Source organism: Manis javanica, chromosome 2 (genome assembly GCF_040802235.1).
Source record: "Manis javanica isolate MJ-LG chromosome 2, MJ_LKY, whole genome shotgun sequence".
NCBI lineage: Eukaryota > Metazoa > Chordata > Mammalia > Pholidota > Manidae > Manis > Manis javanica.
In genome coordinates this window covers 123,460,843-123,482,518 of record NC_133157.1, presented here as the reverse complement: position 1 = coordinate 123,482,518, position 21,676 = coordinate 123,460,843, and the positions used below count along the sequence as shown (strand labels likewise).

The 21,676-nt window shown below is 36.2% G+C and overlaps 1 protein-coding gene across 1 annotated transcript in view; it reads left to right on the top strand.

Annotated features, from left to right (window-relative positions):
- LOC140845620 (serine/threonine-protein kinase TAO1-like) overlaps positions 1 to 21,641 on the top strand; it is an 88,592-nt gene extending 66,951 nt beyond the window's left edge. The window contains 6 exon segments of the mRNA XM_073220244.1: positions 3,996 to 4,124; positions 6,609 to 6,812; positions 8,749 to 8,988; positions 13,284 to 13,466; positions 18,733 to 18,969; positions 18,972 to 21,641. Coding sequence (XP_073076345.1) covers positions 3,996 to 4,124; positions 6,609 to 6,812; positions 8,749 to 8,988; positions 13,284 to 13,466; positions 18,733 to 18,969; positions 18,972 to 19,157 — 1,179 coding nt within the window. The 3' untranslated portion in view covers positions 19,158 to 21,641.
- Positions 21,642 to 21,676: the final 35 nt, after the last annotated feature.

Below are 21,676 nucleotides of genomic sequence, written 5' to 3'. Positions count from 1 at the left end.
AGCACATGATCATCTCCATAGAAGCAGAAAAAGCACTTGACAAAATTCAACATCCATTCATGGTAAAAAATATCAACAAAATGAGTATAGAGGGCAAGTACCTCAACATAGTAAAGGCCACATATGACAAACCCAGAGCCAACATCATACTTAACAGTGAGAAGCCGAAAGCTTTTCCTCTAAGTCGGGAACAAGAGAAGGATGCCCACTCTTTCCACTTTTATTCAACATAGTACTAGTGGTCCTAGCCACAGCAATCAGACAACACAAAGAAATAAAAGGCATTCAGATTGGTAAAGAAGAAGTTAAACTGTCACTGTTTGCAGATGACATGATATTATACATAAAAAATCTTAAAGAATCCACCCCTAAACTACTAGTACTAAGAACTGAATTCGGCAAAGTGGCAGGATACAAAATTAATACACAGAAATCTCTTGCATTCCTATACACTAATGATGAACTAGCAGAAAGAGAAATCAGGAAAACAATTCCATTCCCAACTGCATGAAAAAGAATAAAATGCCTAGGGATAAACCTAACGAAGGAAGTGAAAGACCTATACACTGAATACTACAAGACATTTAAGAAAAAGAAGATACTAATAAATGGAAATAACATCCCTTGCTCATGGATAGGAAGAATTAATATTGTCAAAATGGCCATCCTGCCTGAAGCAATCTACCGATTCAGTGCAATCCCTATCAAAATGCCAACAGCATTTTTCAGTGAACAAGATCAAATAGTTCTAAAATTCATATGGAACCACAGAAGACCCCAAATAGCCAAAGCAATCATGAGAAGGAAGAATAAAGCAGGGGGCAGATTATGCTCCCCAACTTCAACCTCTACTGCAAAGGCAGTTTGGTACTGGCACAAGGAAAGACCCAAAGGCCAATAGAACAGGCTAGGGATCCCAGATATAAACCCAAGCAAATGTGGTTAATTAATATACTATAATGGAGCCATGGACATAGAATGGGGAAATGACAGCATCTTCAATAACTGGTGTTGGCAAAACTGGACAGCTACATGCAAGAGAATGAAACTGGATTATTGTCTAACCCCATACACAAAAGTAAATTCAAAATGGATCAAAGAACTGAATGTAAGTCATGAAACCATAAAACTCTTAGAAGACAACATATGTAAAATCTCTTGAATATAAACATGAGCAACTTTTTCCTGGATGCATCTCCTTGGGCAAGGGAAACAAAAGCAAAAATGAACAAGTGGGACTACATCAAGCTTCTGTACAGCAAAAGACACCATCAGTAGAACAAAAAGGCATCCTACAGTATGGGAGAATATATTTGTAAACAACATATCCAACAAGTGACTAACATCCAAAATATGTAAAGCATTCACATGCCTCAACACCCAAAAAGCAAATAACCCAATTAAAAAATGGTCACAGGATATGAACAGACGCTTCATCAAAGAAGAAATTCAGATGGCCAAGAGGCACTTGAAAAGATGTTCCATATCACTAATTATCAGGGAAATGCAAATTGAAAGCACAGTGAGATATCACCTCATACCATTTAGAATGGTCAACATCAAAAAGACTAGGAACAACAAATGGTGGCTAGAATGCAGAGGAAGGGGATCGCTCCTACACTGCCAGTGGGAATGTAAACTAGTTCAACCATTGTGGATAGCAATATGGAGGTTCCTCAGAAACTAAAAATAGAAATTCCATTTGACCCGTGAAGTCCACTCCTAGGAATTTACCCAGAGGAAAAAAGTCAGATTCAAGAAGACGTATGCACCCCTATGTTTATCACAGCACTCTTTACTACAGCCAAGATATGGAAGCAACCTAAGTGTCCATCAGTAGATGGATGGATAAAGAAGAAGTGGTACATATGCACAATGGAATACTATTCAGCCATAAGAAAGAAACAAATCCTACCATTTGCAGCAACATGGATGTAGCTAGACGGTATTACACTCAGTGAAATAAGTTAGGGAGAGAAAGACAAGTACCAAATGATTTCTCTTATTTGTGGAGTATAACAATGAAGCAAAACTGAAGGAACAAAGCAGCACACTCACAAACTCCAAGAAGGAACTAGCAGTTACCAAAGGGGAGGAGAGCAGGAGAGCGGTTGAGGAGGGAGGGAGAGGGGCATTGAGGGCTATTACGATCAGTACACATGGTGTGTGGGGGGGATCACGGGGAAGACAGTGTAGCACAGAAAAGACATGTAGTGATGTGGCATCTTACAACACCGATGGGCAGTGACTGCAATGGGGTATGGGGGGAACTCGATGATACATGTGGGTGAATGTAGTAACCACATTATTTTTCATGTGAAACAGTCATAAGAGTGTATATCAATGATACCTTAATGAAAAAAGAAGTCATTAAGTATTCTGTTCTAGGCCTTGGATACTTTGGTTATCTGAGAAGTTTGATAAATCAGTTAGTAGGTGATTTAGGTGTCAAAAAAACATTCATCATTCTCTATGTACTTTTTGGAAACCTTAAATTTATAGTAGCATTTTTATATCAGAAGAAGAGTACTGTAATATACAGAGAATGTTAAATTAAGAGGAATTAAGAGGGTTTCAGATTCAGATTTAGCCCATTTATTTACTACAAATAAGTATCATTCTACTGTATGATAAAGGTGCATTTTTTAGGAGTCTTTTGTGGAAACTGGTTTCTAATTTCCTTGGTGTCCCATTAGTTTCAATTTATTTTGATAATCACAGTTGTCAAGTAAAATGTAAACTTCTCAATAAATTTACACCATATCTTCAAATATGTCTGGCTAGTCTGCCCTGGGGCATTTATAGCTACCCTGTTCACCCTTCCCTGCAAAAAAAAGAAGAATCACTCTCTCACAGGAACAGAGAATTCTGGTGTAAATGAATATTTGATTTTGAAATAATTTGGTGAAAGAATGTAGAAATATTTAGAATCCTGTTTGGTGTTGTACTTTCTTGAATACTTTGTAAACAGGTAGATACTAACATTTTTAGGAAAGGAATTCATGAAACAGGATGTACAACATGATTTTAGATTTGTTTTATATATTTATATCAATATCTATACATGCCTAGAAAAAATTAGGAAGGGTATGCACCAAAATGTTTATATTGGTTATCTCTGGGTGGTAAAATCATGCAAGATTTTTCTTCTTTGTGTTTTTCTGTATTTCCTAAATGTTCTACAATGGATATGTATAGTTCACCCTCGAATAATATAGGTTTGAACTGCACAGGTCCATTTATACACATTCTTTTTTCAATAAAGGTCTTGGAAAAGGTTTTGGGAGACAGTTTAAAAGATCATTTTCTTTTTTCTAACTTTATTGTCAGAATACAGTATAGAATTTATACAACATACAGAATATGTGTGAATATCTGTTCACGTTGTTAGTAAGGCGCCAGTCAGCAGTACGCTTTTAGTAGTTAAGTTTTTGGGGAATGAAAAGTTATAGGAGGATTTTTTTACTCTGTTGGGAGTCAGCACCCCTAATCCCCACGTTGTTTAAGGGTCAACTATTGCATGTATCATCAGAAATAAAATAATAATATACAGGTATTTAATATTTAACATTTTCATATTATTTAAAATACAAATTAAAAGTCAGGGTTTAATTTGAAGATGAACGTATTACATTGTTTAATACACAAGTCAAGCTAGATAAAAGGTCATAACTTCATTGCATTTGTTTTGTTTTATTAGTGGGGGGTGTCGGGCAGCATACTCCACTTAAATGGGGAAAAAAGGTGAAAACACTGACCCTGTAAAAGATCAGCATTTTAAAGATGAGTTCCATTTTAGTGGTTCTCTGAAATTCAAATCATAAGGATGCTGAGTAATACTTGTTAATAATTTATTGGATATTCTTGTTTTGGTAATGATTATACTGATTTTATATTCTTAGGTGGGAGGAAATATCCTTGCTAATGTGTATTAAACTGCTGCTTTGAAGCTTATCTACTTAGCTAATTTGATCCATTTAAAAATTTTCCTATAGGCTAAAGTGATGTCCAACGAGGTGGAAAAATTTCAGCAACGTATTCAGGCTGAGCAGAAGAAAGAACTGAATAGCCTTTTGAAGACCCAGAAGAGAGAATACAAACTTCGAAAGGAACAGCTTAAGGAGGTATTTACTTTATAAAAATTTTCAGGCCACTTACCTGCTTACTGGTTATATCCAATATTGATCTACTCATAGAACCATTAAGATAAATTTTTCTTTTGTTTGTGGCCACTAACAATATATCAGTTTAAGTGAGGACATTGATTATAACCTATTACTTTTCAATGGCTGAGATCCTCAGTTGAGTGGGATCTAAAAAGTGATCTCTTGAAAATGTGAATTATTTTATAAAGCCATTATTTAGTAGCTTTCCTAAGCACTTCTTAAGTAATTGAGTCACTAGAAATAAAAATATTTTATCTGTGAAAAAGAGCCATACATCTCTTCCTTTAAAAGTAAATCATACCTTCTTACTTTGGGCTTAGATTACAATAATTTGTTCTTATTCTGATTTTAACACAGAAGAAGGATAAGAGGCATTTCTTCTCATCCCATTTTCTTTCATAGGAAAGCATGCTAATTATGTCTTTATGGCTACAGGATTTCATGTGTGTTTGCCCTTTATGTGCTGCTTTCTTGAACCTATTTTTATCGCACATCTAGTCTAACTGTGAGGAAAGCCATGTTGTCCTAAGGCAGTTTCTGAAAGGGGATTATTATTCAGGATAGTGATCAGGACAGGAAAATGGTATGTGTCAACTATAGCATATTTATTATATTGCAGAGAATATAAATCAGCCATCTTTTGTAGGTATAAGATGATTTTTCGGAGACTATTGACCTTATGATTCTTCACCTGTTATTCAAGAAAGAAACCAATTCTTTATTGCTTTTGTGGATAAGATATTCAAACACATAAATATAAAAAGCACATAAACTGGTAGTTCTCAACTGAAGGATGTCAATGAGAAGACAGAGAGAATACAGGCATATACACAAAGAATCATTTGACTATGTTTTTCAAAATCTTTTGCCAAGGAAATTCCCCACCCACCAAGACTTCCCCAGTTTACACCCTCTTTTACAGACTGATGGACTGAAATTTTTAGTCCATGTAATTAATTATTAGCACACAGATAAATTACTCTTGATAAAATAACCATAATCTCTTTGGTATATTGCTTTTTTGTGTGTAGGAATTTGACCTATAATTAGACATATAAGTCTTATTAAGGACGTTGGTGGCACAAAGCCTTGCTATATATGCCCTGCCGAGTGAGGTTCATTGATAAGATTTTTCCAACTTTAAAGAATATAACCTGCTATGTATTCCCATTACTGTAATCTAAAAGCTAAACTCAATACTAGAACATGGGATTTGAAAAGATTGTAAATAGGATTCCCAACTCTAAATAAATATCCAACAAAATGCAGTTCTATTGTTTCCTAGTGAAATCAGGTTTTAGTTTTATAAATGAATATGTTGTTTTAGATAATCCTTTAAGCATATAATTCATAGTCTAATAAGTTCATTTTCTTTTAGAAGGTAGTTTTGTGTCTGTGTATGTCTGTGTGTGTGTGTGTGTGTTCATTTAGAATGATTATTATCAGTATAGAGGAAGGGACATACTATAGTCTTTGTGGGTGGGAAATTTCCTTGGCAAAAGATTTTGAAAAACATAGCCAAGTGATTCTGTATATGCCTGTATTATCCCTGTCTTCTCATTGACATCCTCGAGTTGAGAACTACAAACTTATGTGTTTTTTATTTTTATGTGTTTGAATATCTTATCAATGAAAGTAATGAATAATTGGTTTCTTTCTTGAACAACAGATGAAGAACCATAGGTTAACAGTCTCTAAAAATCATCTTAGACCTAGGAAAGATGGCTGATTTATATTCTCTGCAAGGTTGATGCATTTTAGGTTGAAATATACTAGTATTAATTAGCATCCTCAGGTTTGCATCATTGAATGTATTGTCAATATTCTCATCTTGTCCAGTATAAATACATTTTTTTTGGTAGTTTGTGAGATGATAGTCTTGCCTTGTTCAGTGGTTATAGTGCTGAATATTAAATCTATTCTAAAAGGTCTCTATTTTCCTTTGGTTTTGTTGATTTTCCATTTAATTTCCGGTCTTTTATACTGAACCCATCCTTAACTTTGCCAAAAACTTAGTATTTCTATTGTTGAAACCAAGAAGTGAGACATAACTATATTTTAACCTTAATTTTAACTCATGTGTGATTTTTACATGAAAGCACTGTCTTCTTCCCCTTTTGGGGAGGACTTTAAAGAAAGATGTTTTACTTCATTCACCAATCATTGCATGCTTTCAAAGCTACGAGTCATCCTAAGTATAGCTGTGCAAAGCTTAAAAATATGCATGTTTTCTAGTGTATGTTTTCTCTTTTCTTGTCCTACTTCATGGATAACTCCAGAAACAGAAAAATAGTACCTACTTCCTTTAAGGTCATTGCCCTGCCTGCCCATAAGAGAGGGCACAAATTAAGTACTTTTACTGAAGATTACCAGCTACCAAATAGTATATTCATGTAGTTAATTTTTATGTATTTTGAACTCAGTTGTTTTTTATCTTGCCAGGAGCTGAATGAAAACAAGAGCACCCCAAGAAAAGAAAAAGAGGAATGGCTTTCAAAGCAGAAAGAGAACATACAGCATTTCCAAGAAGAGGAAAAGACCAATCTTCTTCAGCATCAGAGACGGTACCTAGAGCTGCAATGCCGTCGCTTGAAAAGAAAGTTGTTACTTGGGTGCCATAACTTGGAGCAGGACCTTGTCAGGGAGGTATGTGTAAATGGCGTGAAATCAGAATCTTCCTGAAAATATGTCAGTCACATCCCACCCTCAGGGCCTTAGAGCACCTCTGCTTGCCTTTGCCTAAGTCCTTCTTCCCTGGAAACCCAACCCACACAGTTCACCTTCTCCCTCACTTCATATCTCCTCAATTCTGATCTCCAAATCATCCTCCCTTCTTTAAATATTCTTGCACTCCTCTCTCTCTCTCTCACACACCACACACACACACACACACACACACACACACACACACACGTACGTGCACACACTTTTTATGGGGATCTCTCTCTCCCCAAGTAGAATGGAAATTAGATGAAGTCCCAGGTTCTGTTCAGGGCTTTTATATCCAGTGGCTAGGTATATCCAGGCCTTGTAGCTAGTGGCTGGCCCATAATAGGTATTCAATAAATATGTATTAAGTAAATATATATTCCATGAATCAAAGAACTGTTAGTTTTTAAATATGAGAAAATTAATTAGATAACTTATGGGTTCCGAAATGGGTGCCATGAAGGTATATACTACCATTTAACATAGTTTTATAATCATGAAATTATTCATTGGGAATATGTAGAAACTTACGCCAATGAAAACAACGGTTCTCATTATCAGGTATACCTATGAGCATGGATCAATTTATTTCCAAGAGTGGCTTAAAATAAACTTCAAGTATAACATAATTATTCAAATTCACTAATAATTAAAGAAATTCAAATGAAAACAATTGCATCAATTAGATAAGATTGGTCTAAAAAATTGGTAAGTCCTAGTTAGTGGCATGGGAAAGTGGTCAATGTTGGTAAGAAAATAAATTGACACTGCCATTTTGGAGCATAATTCATCAGCTTTAACAATTTAATTTGCATGTATCTTCTACCCATTGAATCTGCTTCTACAATTCTATCCTAAAGAAATAGTAACATAATTATGTGGTGTATCATGTGTAGATGTTTATTGAAAATTTGTCATAAAACAAAAACAGAAAAACTATGGCATCAGAAAGCACAAGCTTCCTATAAAAATTTTTTAAAATCTGTATTTGTCCATTATATTTTTAGGTAAAGGAAGCATATTAATGCCTATAATATATATTGTTATTCAATTTTAAAACTGTATGTTCTTGTGTAATAGTTGTGTCACGATAAGCATGGGGAAGGTTGGGAAACCTATGCACCAAATGTTGGCCCCTGGAGAAGGCAAAGCAGAGGCAAAGGGGGCACGTCTGACTTCCTTCTACATAAAAAGAGAGGGAGAGAGTGTGTGAGTGTATGTGTGTATGTGTTGTACATTTGATCTTCTAAACTGAAAAAAATTGTAGTAACATTTATTGATCATGAGGTAGGTATTCTGACAGCTTTCCACTTATGAACTCATTTCACCCTCACGTTAATTTTATGAAACAGCTATGTTATGGTCTCCATTTGAGAAGTAATGAAATGGAAGCACAGAGAGTTTAAGTAATTAACCTAAGGACTCACTGCTTGTCAGTAGCAGAGCCAGGATTTAGAAAGCAGGCAGCCTAGCCCTAGAGTCTTGTGTTCTTAACCACTGCACTATACTGGGTATGCTGCATGTAATAGAATTGAATGTATACTCTGAAGAAATTCAAAGGATGACTTAGAAGTCCTGTTCAATACAAAATTAGGAAACATAAATGACGGAAACAGAGTAGAAAGGACAGATTTGATATATCTTAAGCTTATTGCTAAAAGTAGTATAAATAGTAAATGAACAGATAAGGCAGTTGTACTACTAAGTGCCCATTTTCTACAGTTCTAGTAATAAAAGTCTAATATTCACTGTGCAGCCATTATTAAATCAGAGGATTACATCTATATATCCTGGTTATTCTGTTTCTTAGGATTTTTTTTCTCCTGGCATTGTACATCAGCAAATTACACCTTTGTCTTTTTTTATGGATTAGGAATTAAATAAAAGAAAGGCTCAAAAGGATTTAGAGCATGCAATGCTACTGCGACAGCATGAATCCACCCAAGAACTGGAGTTCCGCCACCTCAACACAGTGCAGAAGATGCGCTGTGAGTTGATGAGACTGCAGCATCAAGCCGAGCTCACTGACCAGCTGGAGCGTAATAAACGGAGAGAGCGAGAACTAAGGCGGAAGCATGTCATGCAGGTTCGACAGCAGCCTAAGAGTCTGAAGGTACCTTTCGCCTAAGCTTCTTGACAAAGGAGAACAGATAAAAGGCATCATGTAAACAGTGAAAGTCTAAGCCAGATGTCTGTCATAAAGAAATTGAATAAGCTTTTTTTCTTTTCATTTTCAGCATGTTTGGTTAGTGTTGGTGTAGAGGGTCTATGGCTAGAGGCTTCTGCTTGTGTATTTCTTAGCAGAGTACCAAAAAATGGCCAGAACTTCTTAACTGTGGAAAGTATCATAAATAAGATTCAAGATTCTCATTTTAAGTGTATCTGAATGTCCAATGTTGATACTACAATCTACATATCAACATACTAACCTGCTGGCTTCTCTCTGTTGTTCCAAGTTTTATATTTTTGGAATCTTATTTCCTCTGAATGTGATTTGTATCCAAAAGAGGCAGTAAGTTCTTAATTAGTACAGAAACCAGTGAATGAAAAATGCCTTTTTACCCCGTCTCCCTTCATTGTCAATACTCATCTTTAGAGGAATAGTGGAATTATCACACTGTTACTCCCATTCTTTCTGTGTTTGGCAACATAGGTAAGACCACGGCATGTGTAGTTGGAGTGTATTTTTTTAATTAGTACATCAGAGTGAAGCAAGGTATTATATGCTCTCTTGTAGACAAATAAGGAAAGACAAGTGTTGGTGATATATAATATCAAAGGACTTTAAATTTTGTATTTGCTTTGATAGAGAAATTTATTTATATGATACAAAATTCAAAAGATGCCAAAGTGTATTTATTATAAAGTTAAAGGTTTCCCTCTCCTTGTTCTTTAGGCCACCTGGTCCAGCCCCCTCTACCAAAATCAGCCAGAGTTAACAATTCCAAGGAATTGTCTAGTTTTATAACTTGTAATGAATATGTGAAGTATAATCACATGAATCTTAATAAACAAAAACCCAAAATGACCCACTATATATGTTGTCACCCACAGTAGTACCTCAGTTAATCTGTACATGTATGTCTGCACATTGTAAACTTGTATTTACATCCAATAAGGCCCCGGTTCCACACTATCTTCTTTATCCCCTTTTTCAAACTCTTTGGCAATTTAACTATAAAACTATCAGGTTACAACACTTACCTGAATAACTCTCCTGAAGTGAAGTGAAATTCACTCACAGAAGTAATCTGTGTCCAAACCAGAAGCTAAACCACACCTAGTGGTATCTCTGATTCCTATTCAACTCCATTCATACAAGTTGTCCTGAACAAAACACAGAAGCAAAGCTAAGATTCACCCTTTCCTTGTGAATCTAAGTAAAATTTTATACTTTACTGTATGTTCAAAACAGCTAATGAACATCGTTTACAGAGTGGCTCGTACGTTGACTACCCTCATAACCGTCATTAGTTAATGCTTATCACAATCCGAATTCATAATGATTTTCCAGATTTATTTTGTCTTTGTAGTGGTTACATAGTAGGGTTTCCCACCAAAAGATATTTAAAGCATGTCTATAAAATGAATTACAGTTTTAAAGTGAGCAGCACCCAGAAGTAAACCAAACTGAAAGCTTGTTTAGTGTCTTTGGTCAGACCATAACTCTGACATGACTTCATTTCCCTGGGGCTTGGGAGAGGTTAGTTGTTTGCTGTTTAGCCCTTCCTTTTTGTTCCCTGTTGTGGCAGCCTTCTCAGTTTGAAAGCTTGTAGACACTAGTCTGATTTTCACAGATACTGTTAAAAAATCAAGGGGAAAAATAATGTCTCACAGTCATAGGCAGACTTCAGATAGAAAGCGTCCTTCTCATGATACATAAGCTCAAGATTTTCCGTAAAAGAAATTGTTCTGTTACTTTAGTGGGAAAGAAAATCACCATGTTCCTCTTAGTTGTATATATCTATCTACTTGCACAATTTGAACAAAACAGACTTTTTTTAAAAATTAAGGTATCACTGATAAACAATCTTAAGAAGGTTTCACATGAGCAACATTGTGGTTTCAACATTCACTCATACTATCAAGTCCCCCCCAACCCACTGCAGTTACTGTCCATCAGCGTAGTAAGACACTATAGTCATTACTGTCTTCTCCGTGCTTTGCTGCGTTCCCCGTGACCCCACTATATTGAGTGCTAATAATAGTGCCCCTTAATCCCCTTCTCCCTCCCTCCCCACCCACGCTCCCCAACCCCTTCCTTCCCTTTGGTAACCCTAGTCCCTTCTGGGAGAAAACAGACTTTATTTTAACATCAGGTCATTTCATTTATGTAATAGTTGCAACTTTTTTAGGTAAATTTGTATTTACTAAGTAATAGTTCAACTTCAATAGTTGCAACTATTCCAACTTTCTCCAAGACTTTAAGGGGGATAGGAGGACTTCAGTTTGCACACTTAGGTAAGCTGACAGTATTTGTAGACATTGGGGCACCATTTCTGAGGAATAACTTGGGTAAACACCTATTGTTTATCTGCCATTAGGTGACGTTTTGTCAGTATTGAGTGATTAAGAAACAACTCGAACATGTTTATCCTGCTTTCACTTGAGTGAAACATTGAGGAATATAGTTTGTTCTTGGTATAAGTATTAATCTTGTTGAAAAAATTTTTCAGAGCATTCCTTTTTGTCATTAGCTAGTGATATGGAGTGACTATAGTTTTCTTGGCAATATATTTGAATATTTAAAAGTTTTTTAAAGAATGGAGGCTGTTACACAAAGTCAGAAAATTCTAAATTTCATTGTTCCATTTCTGGCCAACTTGGAGGAATTTTATTAACCAAGGGCAGTATTTAAGAGCAGTGCTAAGCATAACTAAACCAAGAGTTTGTCTGTCTAGCTAGACACTTCTTGACCCTTCACAGAATAAAGGCACATGACTATGACTTAGTACGTCAATTGGTGTAAAATGCAGAAAAGGGTATATATTTGATTTTGTAGCATTGGAGCAAAGAGTTTGAACTAGTTCCTTAACAAGAGTGTTTGGTCATACATGCATTTGCACACTCAATCAACCATTCAATATCTGGCAGTGTATATATTGAGGTAAATAATGTCAACTATAGGTTCTGCCTTTGTGTAGCAAATGAGTGTTGTTACTTGTAGGCTTGATGGGTATACCTTATAAAATATATCTCATCTTACTAAGTTTTGTTGAAACTTGAGTTCATAGAGTAATTAACCTGTGATTTAAAGCCAGTTATTCTGTTTCTGAACTCAAATTATTTTATCTCAAAAATGTTTATGTAGTTCATGTCTGTTACATTACCACAAGAAGGGTTGTTCCTTCCCTTGCCTCATAACTTTTCTTTGACCTTTGAAAGATTAGTTAGCTGACTTTCAGGTTTTTGCTCATGGTGCTAAAGAGTAAACCCTAAGGAGAAGCAGACCCAAAACTTAGCCATCTTAACTGAGCAGTATGACCACAACATTAATGAAATGCTCTCCACTCAAGCTGTAAGTTTATTTTACGTAGGCAAAACAAATTTAGTGCCCCTTTCCTTCCACCACCTGAATAAAATCCCAAGAATTGAAATATTAAGTTGGAAATGAAAACTCTGCTGCACCTTGGGAAATAGTGATGGTGGTCCATATTCTTCTTGTTCTCAGCATTGCTTGGAAATATACATGATGTATATGTAATTCTCTTTGATACATTTGGACATGAGGTTCCACATAGGCTCTCTGCTGGTGCCTTGCAGAGGTTTAGTACACATACCAACTGTGTATCAAGATTGGAGAAGCAACTTTGTTAAGCAGTGTTCAAAAAGTAGTACTTTATCAGGAATCCAGATGGTCACATTTGAGTGCAGGTACAAAATATTTGCTATGTAAGTTTGCAGACTTTTTCTTAATGGGCCAGATAGTAAATATTTTAGGAGGAAAAACTGAGGTTATTACATGGGTATTTACATAGCCATTTAAAATGTGACCATTTCAGAATGTAAAAAACCATCCCTAATTAGTGGACTATTGAAAAACAAAAACAAAACATCAGGTAGCTGTTCAGATTTGGCCCATAAGCTGTAGCATGCTTGTCCCTGTTCTGTAGTTATTTCCATTGGAGAGAAGAGATTCACAGTCTTATATCAATCAGATTTTATGTTTTTCTTTAAAAAATAATGATCATTTAGGCATCATCCAAATAGCTTATGATAGCTTTATTCTTATAATGCCGTCATTGGTTGCTGTGTTTTCCTTTTCCAGAGATGTTTACTCCAAGATGTAAAAGAGAACAGTTGTGCCCTATAGAAGAGTAGTCTGTCTTAACTTACACCTCCTCCTTTCCATAGGTCATGAAAAGATAGCTCACAGGAGGATATATCTGTTTTCTTTCTCTCTTTCAGCCGCATTTGGATGAAGCACAGGAGGCAGAGTGCCAGGCTTTGAAAATGCAGCTGCAGCAGGAACTGGAGCTGTTGACTGAACTTCAGAGCAAGATCAAAATGCAGGCTGAGGCACAACACGCTCAAGAGCTTCGGGAGCTTGAGCAGAGGGTCTCCCTCCGCAAGGCACTCTTAAAACAAAAGGTATACGTAATAGAAAAAAGTAATTGTGCCAGTATTTGCTTTCATCAAAATCATTTCATAAGTATATTTTCGTGATGACAGAGGTGACATTAGATTGTTTTCACAATACCATATTTCCTTAATTCTAGTTTTGGTAGTGTCTTCTTTTTCTTTAAAATTACTGATTCAGTAATGAACCTTAAAATTAACGAGTGTGATATATTAAAGGAATATACCTAAGTAGTAATTGCTAGAGGAATGATATGGAGTTATGTGAAGACAGTTGAATTGTAAAAGGATAGCTCTGGCTCCGTCTTCCTCACTTCTTTTGTGTACCTAGTTGTACCTAAAGAACTTGGAGAGAAACTTGGATAGTGAAGGAAAAAACGTTAGTAATTGCTTGAGAGAGACAAGGAAAAGGGATCAGGAATATACTTTATTCATTCATCCCTGGTCTGAAACTGTACAGATTGATGCATTACTATACTATAAAAGAGAAGGTAAAACCAGTTTTACACAGATGAAGAGTCAGGCTGAAAATATTATTTCTAGATGTAGCTTTATTTATTTTACTTATTCTTTGGCATATATATTAGAACAAGAATCCCTAAATTCACTTGTGTCCTTTAAGGTACTGAGGCTGTATGTGTGTGTGTGTGTGTTGGAGAAAGAACAATGGGTAGAAGCTTTTGAGAAAGAAAGAGAGGAAAGGCATTTTTCTGAGTAGTAGTAGAATATCACTTGTATCCAGGATTGAATGCTATGTTCCAGAATTCCTGAGCCATAAGTTCCCAGCAGCTGGCATGGTCTTAGGTCCATTGTAAGTTAACACGTGCCTAATGGTTTTGTCTATTAAAAATTGTCATTGCTTCTGGACCATTAATTGGCCCATAGATTTTCCTCTACTTTCTACAGTTCTTGTGATAAAAATAGAATACCTCATTTCTATTAAAAAAAATATGTTCTTAAAAACTCCACCTAAATAAGGTGTTGCTATTTCTCTGGCACAGCTGTCTTTAGTACTGGCTCCTTTAAGAGTTACTTGCCTCTAAAAATTATCTCAATTGTTTCTCATTCAAGATGGGAAGACAGAAACACATATAAATTTTTAGAAAAATGTAGTTGTCCCATGTACAGAATTCATAAATCTGCCTGATTTCAACTTGCATATTTAAAATTTAATCTAAAGTTCCATCTCTTATGCTTCAAAATTATCACTAAAAGAGAAACCTATAGTATTTCAGTAACAGTGTTATGAGAGAAATATTGGTACTGTTTTATTTGTATTTTTAGCTCCACCTAGTGGCTCCGAGTTAAAGAGTGCTAATTAGTATCTTAGGTGTAGTCTTATTTCAATATATGAACTAAGGCCTTTATGTTCTACAAAACCAGGTAAAATGTTGGCATAGGGCTGATACCATTGCCAGAAGTGCAGTGGCACTCTCATGCATTGTTAATGCATTTTGGAAGTATATGTTGATCTTTGAAAATGTTAAGCAAAGAATTTAGAGAATTTAGAGAAAAGAAATCCTGAATACAGGAAAAGCAATATGCATAAATATGTTAATTATGGCATAGTTTATAATGGTTTAAAACACCTAACCATCTAAAATAATTAAGTGCTTATGACCAAGCCACTTAATAAAATCTTACTCAACCATTTAAATAATGGCTATAAAGATAGTATTAATGTGGAAAAATGCTTATGAGGTGTTGAATAAAATAAAAACAAATCACACTTAAAGTGAGTTGAGCTAATACTTATAATGGCTATATTAATATGGTAGATTGGTTGTGGTTTGTGTTTGATAATAGACATGCATAAGGTTATTTAGTATTAAAAATAATAAAAGAAACAGTGGAATAAATCTACAGTGCTTTGAGCTGCTACTTGATTTTTAGGGCCCGTGTTTATATTTCAAGTGAAGTGCATGACTATAAAGCAGTTTGGGGTCAGTCAGTTGGCAACTACCAAGGCAGTGATATACCCATGGTATGATCTGAAAACATCGTAACATCCGTATTTTCTGTACTTTGTGCCTACTGGTTGTACAGATAAGAAACAGTCATCTGAAAATAGAGGTGGAACCAGAGAGAACGTTAGTTGTTTCTAGATGAATAATAATTCTGTTTGAAGATTGCTTTCAGCCTCCAAATGAACCAAGAATTGTCCTCCAGGTCGAGACACCAACAGAGGATGCCTCAGTTGAGGCTCACATATGAGGTCTTACTGCAACTTTCCTTATGCTTCATTTACATTAAAATTTCAGCAAAATGACAACATAACTATGTGCATTTCATACATGCATAACAAGTGGCAGTATTTCCAAAGTATAAATGAGCTTTTCTTTTTCTTAACATTTCCTTTAATTTTTCCTGAATATTTCACTTAATATCAACAAGATGGTTGGTAGTTTTTATATAAGAATTGACAATTGGAATGTCTTTCAGGACCTTCTGAACTGAAAATACTCACACATTTGATTTCAGAGAAGATAGGTTAGGAGAGAAGTCTCAGAAGTCTTATATCCAGTGAAACCACCTTTCTTATTTACAGTAATAAATAAGATATTTTCAAAGAAATGGGGGTTAATATAACCTATCACAAATCTTAGTTTTAATTTTTATTGAAAAATATTCTGAGTTTCTTAAATGACAAAACTAATTCAGCAAACAAAATTGAAGCTGTGCTTTCTGGATAAAAGTGGATAAGCATTAATGTGTTTAATATTTTTATCATGAGTTTCCTTCAAATAATATACAGGGCATTCAAATTAGTTAAATACTCAGTACAAACCTATCCTTTATTAGGTCCTTTGAATTAAATGTTCTTAATAAATGGACTTTTGAAATTTTAAAATAGAAAAGATTTAAAAGAAAAATTTGAAGTTATTTGAATCCTTACAGATATATAAATTTCATTCTATATGAATTGGGTATTTTATATGTAGATATTAAAAGAGTGGAAAAGTTATTTTACAAATACATATTTTTTTTTAAACTTGGCAATTATAGAGAAACAAATAGAAATTAAAATGTCCTTAATCTCACCACTCAGGAATCACCAGTTAACAATTTGATATCTTTCCCTTGGAAGAAGCATTGTGTCTAATCTAGGTTCTTTCAACCTTCATTAGGAAGTGCCCTCTCTAAACCTTTGTAACACTTTAGTACTTAGAGTTTAATAATTTTCAAACTCATCCTACCAAAGTCCATTCTGGCCTATTTGTAATTCCCCACACACATTTTATCATTTTGCATGCCTTTGCCCATGTTCCTTCTGCTGAAAATATCTTTCCCTTCCCTTGTCTTGTAAACTTGTGCTTTTCCTTCCAAATCCAGTTTCTGTCACCTTCTCTGACAAGACTTCTTTGCCCTACTCCTCTTCCCCTATAGAGTGAAGTACTCCATCCCTTTATATTTCTGCTTTACCTTATAAATCTGTTATTACATCTTATCATATTATGTGACAGTTTTTTATTTGTATGTGTTTCCATGCTAAATTGTGTGTTTTTAAAAGGGCACTTTAAAAAATGATACATAAGAGGGGACTTGATAATATGGGTGAATGTTGTAACCACAATGTTGCTTCGTAAGATTGTATATCAATGATAACTTAGTAAAAAAAAAAGATACATAAAAATTAAGCACATTTGTTGAGCTAGATTTCTGTGTAGAGAACAATGACTTGGCTTAAGTCCTCAAGTATCTTGAAACCTAATTTAATACTTCTTTACAAATACTCTTTATTTCCTATTTTTTAAAAACTTTGTATCATGCAAATTTTCAAACATACACAAAAAGTATTAGTGAAATTCTTAAGAACTAGTACAATGAAGTCCCCAAATACTCATTACCCAACTTCAACAGTTATCAGTATCTTGCTTATATTTCATCTGTTCCCCAACTCCACATGCAGCTTTTTAGGGGAGCAGAATAGGGGACAGAGTATCTGAAATATTTTAAAGCAAATCCCAGCATAGAATCATTTCACTCCAAACACAGATAAGGAAATAAGGACTCTTTTACTTCAACATAGTCGTAATTCCATGGTGTTAACTAACAAAATTATAATAAATGTTTAAGATTACCTAATACTCAGTCCATACTTAGATTTCCCTTTGTATCTAAAAAAAGGTCGTCTTGGTTTATTTAGATTGGGGCCCAAACATGGTGTAGACATTGCATTTGATTGTCTTTTAAGCCGTTTAGTCTCCTGTGCCCTTTTTTTTATTATTGTGGACTGGGTCCTTTGCTTTGTAGGAATTGTCACATTTGAATTTGGCTGATTCCATCCTCATGGTGTCATTTAATGCATTCCTCTTTACATTTCCTGTAAACTGGTAATTAGACCTAGGGGCATGATTATATTTACTTAAAATTTTTTTCCCTTTTAAAAATTTTTGTGAGGAATTTTCATAAGGGTTACTGTTACACTTTCTTTTGTATCACATCAAAAGATATATAATGTCTAGTTGTCCCCCTTTGAAGTCATATTTGATGAGTGGGCTCAGATATTCTCATTCATTAACAATTTCTCCATCAACTTCTTCCCATTGTCATTGACTTTATTGTGTATTTTTTCACACTAAAACCTGTTTATAGTCAGCTATATTTGTAGACCTTTGAGTTGTCCAAAACTGATTATGATGGCTACCCAACCACTGATTTCTAAGTACATAGAGTCTCCTAACTTTCTAATGGAAACTTTATAGTTTTTGTTTGTTTTTCACTTAATGCTCTGATCTTTCTGGAATATGGCATCAGATGAGGTTCCATTTTTATTTTCTTCCAGATGGTTAGCCACTTGTGCCTGTGTTGTTTTTCCCATTAAATTAATTAGTGCTTTTGTCCTGCATTAAAAACTTACAAACTTCATTCTATTTCTATTTTACTAATTACTGGTTCCTACACCAATACCATATTTATTATATTAGAGTGACCTTATGGTGTATCTAATAAGGCTACATTCTCCTTACCATTTTCTTTTTCAGTCTTTTTACCTAATGGATTTGGTAGCCATTGATGATAATTGCCTTGATTTATTATTTCAATAGAGATTATTACCTTTGCCTTTAAGAACTTGATTTTACACATTTTAGTAATATAAGTTATATATGATTCCTACAGTACATCTCTTTGATTTTTAAATGTACATCCTTTAGAATAGCCAGAGTGGACATTTTTATGATTCACTTTAAACCAGAATAATTATTGTTTCTGTAGTTTATAGATTTTTTAAAATAAATGAGCTTTCTTTTTGCTTCCCCCCACCAACCCACAACAGATTGAGGAAGAGATTCTGACATTACAGAATGAGTGCAATGAAAGAATACGAAGCCTGCTGGAGCGTCGAGCAGAAGAGATGAAAGCTTTCAACTTTGAAAGCGAGGGACTAGGTTTTAGAAACGTCCTTTCTAACCTTGCCCCTGAGGCATTCAGCCACAGCTCCCCCGGAGCTCCTCACAGGGGGCATCCCATAGGTGGCCTACCACAAGCCTGGGGCCATCCAATGCAAGGTGGGTCCCCAGCCATGCAGGTCACCCTTCTGAGCCAATGCATGGGGTACCCTGAGGTAGCAGTATGGGAGTTTGCAATAGCCTTCGTGTTCTGAGGCGGACAGCTGCCGGAGGATGGATGGAACAGGGCATGAACAGAAGCACCAGTGTCACTTTACAAATATCCAATGGGTCACACATGTCTTACATGTAACTTAATAATTGAGAATGGCGAGGAGGAGCCAAGATGGCGGCGTGAGTAGGACAGCGGAAATCTCCTCCCCAAAACATACATATTTTTGAAAATACAACAAATACAACCATTCCTAAAACAGAGACCAGAAGATACAGTAAAACAGCCAGGCTGCATCTACATCTGCGAGAACCCAGTGCCTTGCGAAGGGGGTAAGATACAAGCCGTGGCCCGGCAGGACCCGAGTGCCCCCCACCCCAGCTCCTGGTGGGAGGAGAGGAGTCGGAGCGGGGAGGGAGAGGGAGCCCAGGACTGCTACATACCCAGCCCTAACCATCCACACCAGAGCACAGACACAGTGCGTGGTGTGCTGGATACTAGGGAAACTGAACAGTAAAACCTGCGAGTGGGTCCCCGCAGTTGGCGCACCTGGGACAAAAGAAAAGCGAGTGCTTTTTGAAGGTCTTAAAGGGACAGGGGCCTCACAGCTGGACGGAGGCGTCCCGGCACACTCAGCCCAGCAGCTGGGAATCCCGGGGAACTCCAGGCGCCCCGACTCCCCTGGGTGACAACACAGCTCGGAGGCCCCTCACAGTGATAAACAGCCTCCTGCCCATTCTCCCTCCAGCAAGGCCCCGCCAGAGCATAGCAGCAGCCTAAAAGTGGCCATGCCCACAGCAACCGCATGGAGCTTACTCCACAGTAGTGGGGCAAGAATCAGAGACCCCATCTGCACTCAGCTGCCCAGTAAAAGCCGCTAGGGGTCACCGTTCTCCCAGGAAAGGAAGGCCAGGAGCAAGTGGAAAGGGACTTTGATCTCCCAGCTGACACACATGCCAACTGCCTATGACTACCTCTATCACCATGAAAAGGCATAAGAATTTGATACAGACCAGACTAACCCAGACATCCTCCCCTGAGAGGGAATCTGAGGAGATAGATTTAACCAATCTTCCTGAGAAAGAATTCAAAATAAAGGTCACAACCATGCTGATGGACTTGCAGAGAAATATGCAAGAGCTAAAGAGGGAGAATACAGAAATAAAACAATCTCTGGAAGGACTTAAAAGCGGAATGGACGAGATGCAAGAGGCCACTAATGGAATAGAAATCAATGAACAGGAACACAGAGAAGCTGACACAGAGAGAGATAAAAGGATCTCCAGGAATGAAAGAATATTTAGAGAACTGTGTGACCAATCAAAATGGAACAATATCCACATTATAGGGGTACCAGAAGAAGAGAGAGAAAAAGGGATAGAAAGTGTCTTTGAAGAAATAATTGCTGAAAACTTCCCCAAACTGGGGGAGGAAATAGCCTCTCAGACCATGGAAGCACACAGAACTACCAACACAAGGGACCCAAGGAGGACAACATCAAGACACATAATAATTAAAATGGCAAAGATCAAAGACAAGGACAGTATTAAAGGCAGCCAGAGAGAGAAAAAAGGTCACCTACAAAGGAAAACCCATCATGTTATCATCAGACTTCTCAACAGAAACCTTACAGGCCAGGAGAGAATGAATGAAGGATCCTGTATCCAACACGATTATCATTTAAATATGACGGAGGGATGAAACAATTCCCAGACAAGCAAAAGTTGAGGGAATTTGCCTCCCACAAATCACCTCTACAGGGTATTTTAGAGGGACTGCTCTAGATGGAAGCACTAAGGCTAAACAGATGTCACCAGAAAAAATAAAATCACAGCAAAGAAAGCAGACCAATAAAATACTAACTAAAGGCAAAAAATAAAATCAACTACCCACAAAAGCAGTCAAAGGAAACACAAAAGAGCACACACACACACACACACAAACACCTAACATACAAAGAATGGAGGAGGAATAAGAAGGGAGAGAAATAAAGAATCATCAGACTGTGTTTACAATAGCTTAATAAGTGAGTGAAGTTAGACAGTAAGATAGTAAAGAAGCTAACTTTGAACCTTTGGTAACCAAAACCTAAAACCTGCAATGGCAATAAGTACATATCTTTCAATAATCACCCTAAATGTAAATGGACTGAATGTACCAATCAAAAACACAGAGTAATAGAATGGATAAAAAAGCAAGACCCATCTATATGCTGCTTACAAGAGACTCACCCCAAGTCAAGGGATGGAGAAAGATATTTCATGCAAACAAGGAGAAAAAAGCAGGTGTTGCAGTACTAGTATCAGATAAAATAGACTTCAACACAAAGAAAGTCACAAGAGATAAAAAAGGACATTATATAATGATAAAGGGCTCAGTCCAACAAGAGAATATAACCATTATAAACATCTATGCACCCAACACAGGAGCACCAACATATGTGAAACAAATACTAACAGAATTAAAGGAGGAAATAGAATGCAATGCATTCATTTTAGGAGACTTCAACACACCACTCACTCCAAAGGACAGATCCACCAGACAGAAAACAAGTAAGGACACAGAGGCACTGAACAACACACTAGAACAGATGGACCTAATAGACTACTATAGAACTCTACACCCAAAAACAACAGGGTACACATTCTTCTCAAGTGCAC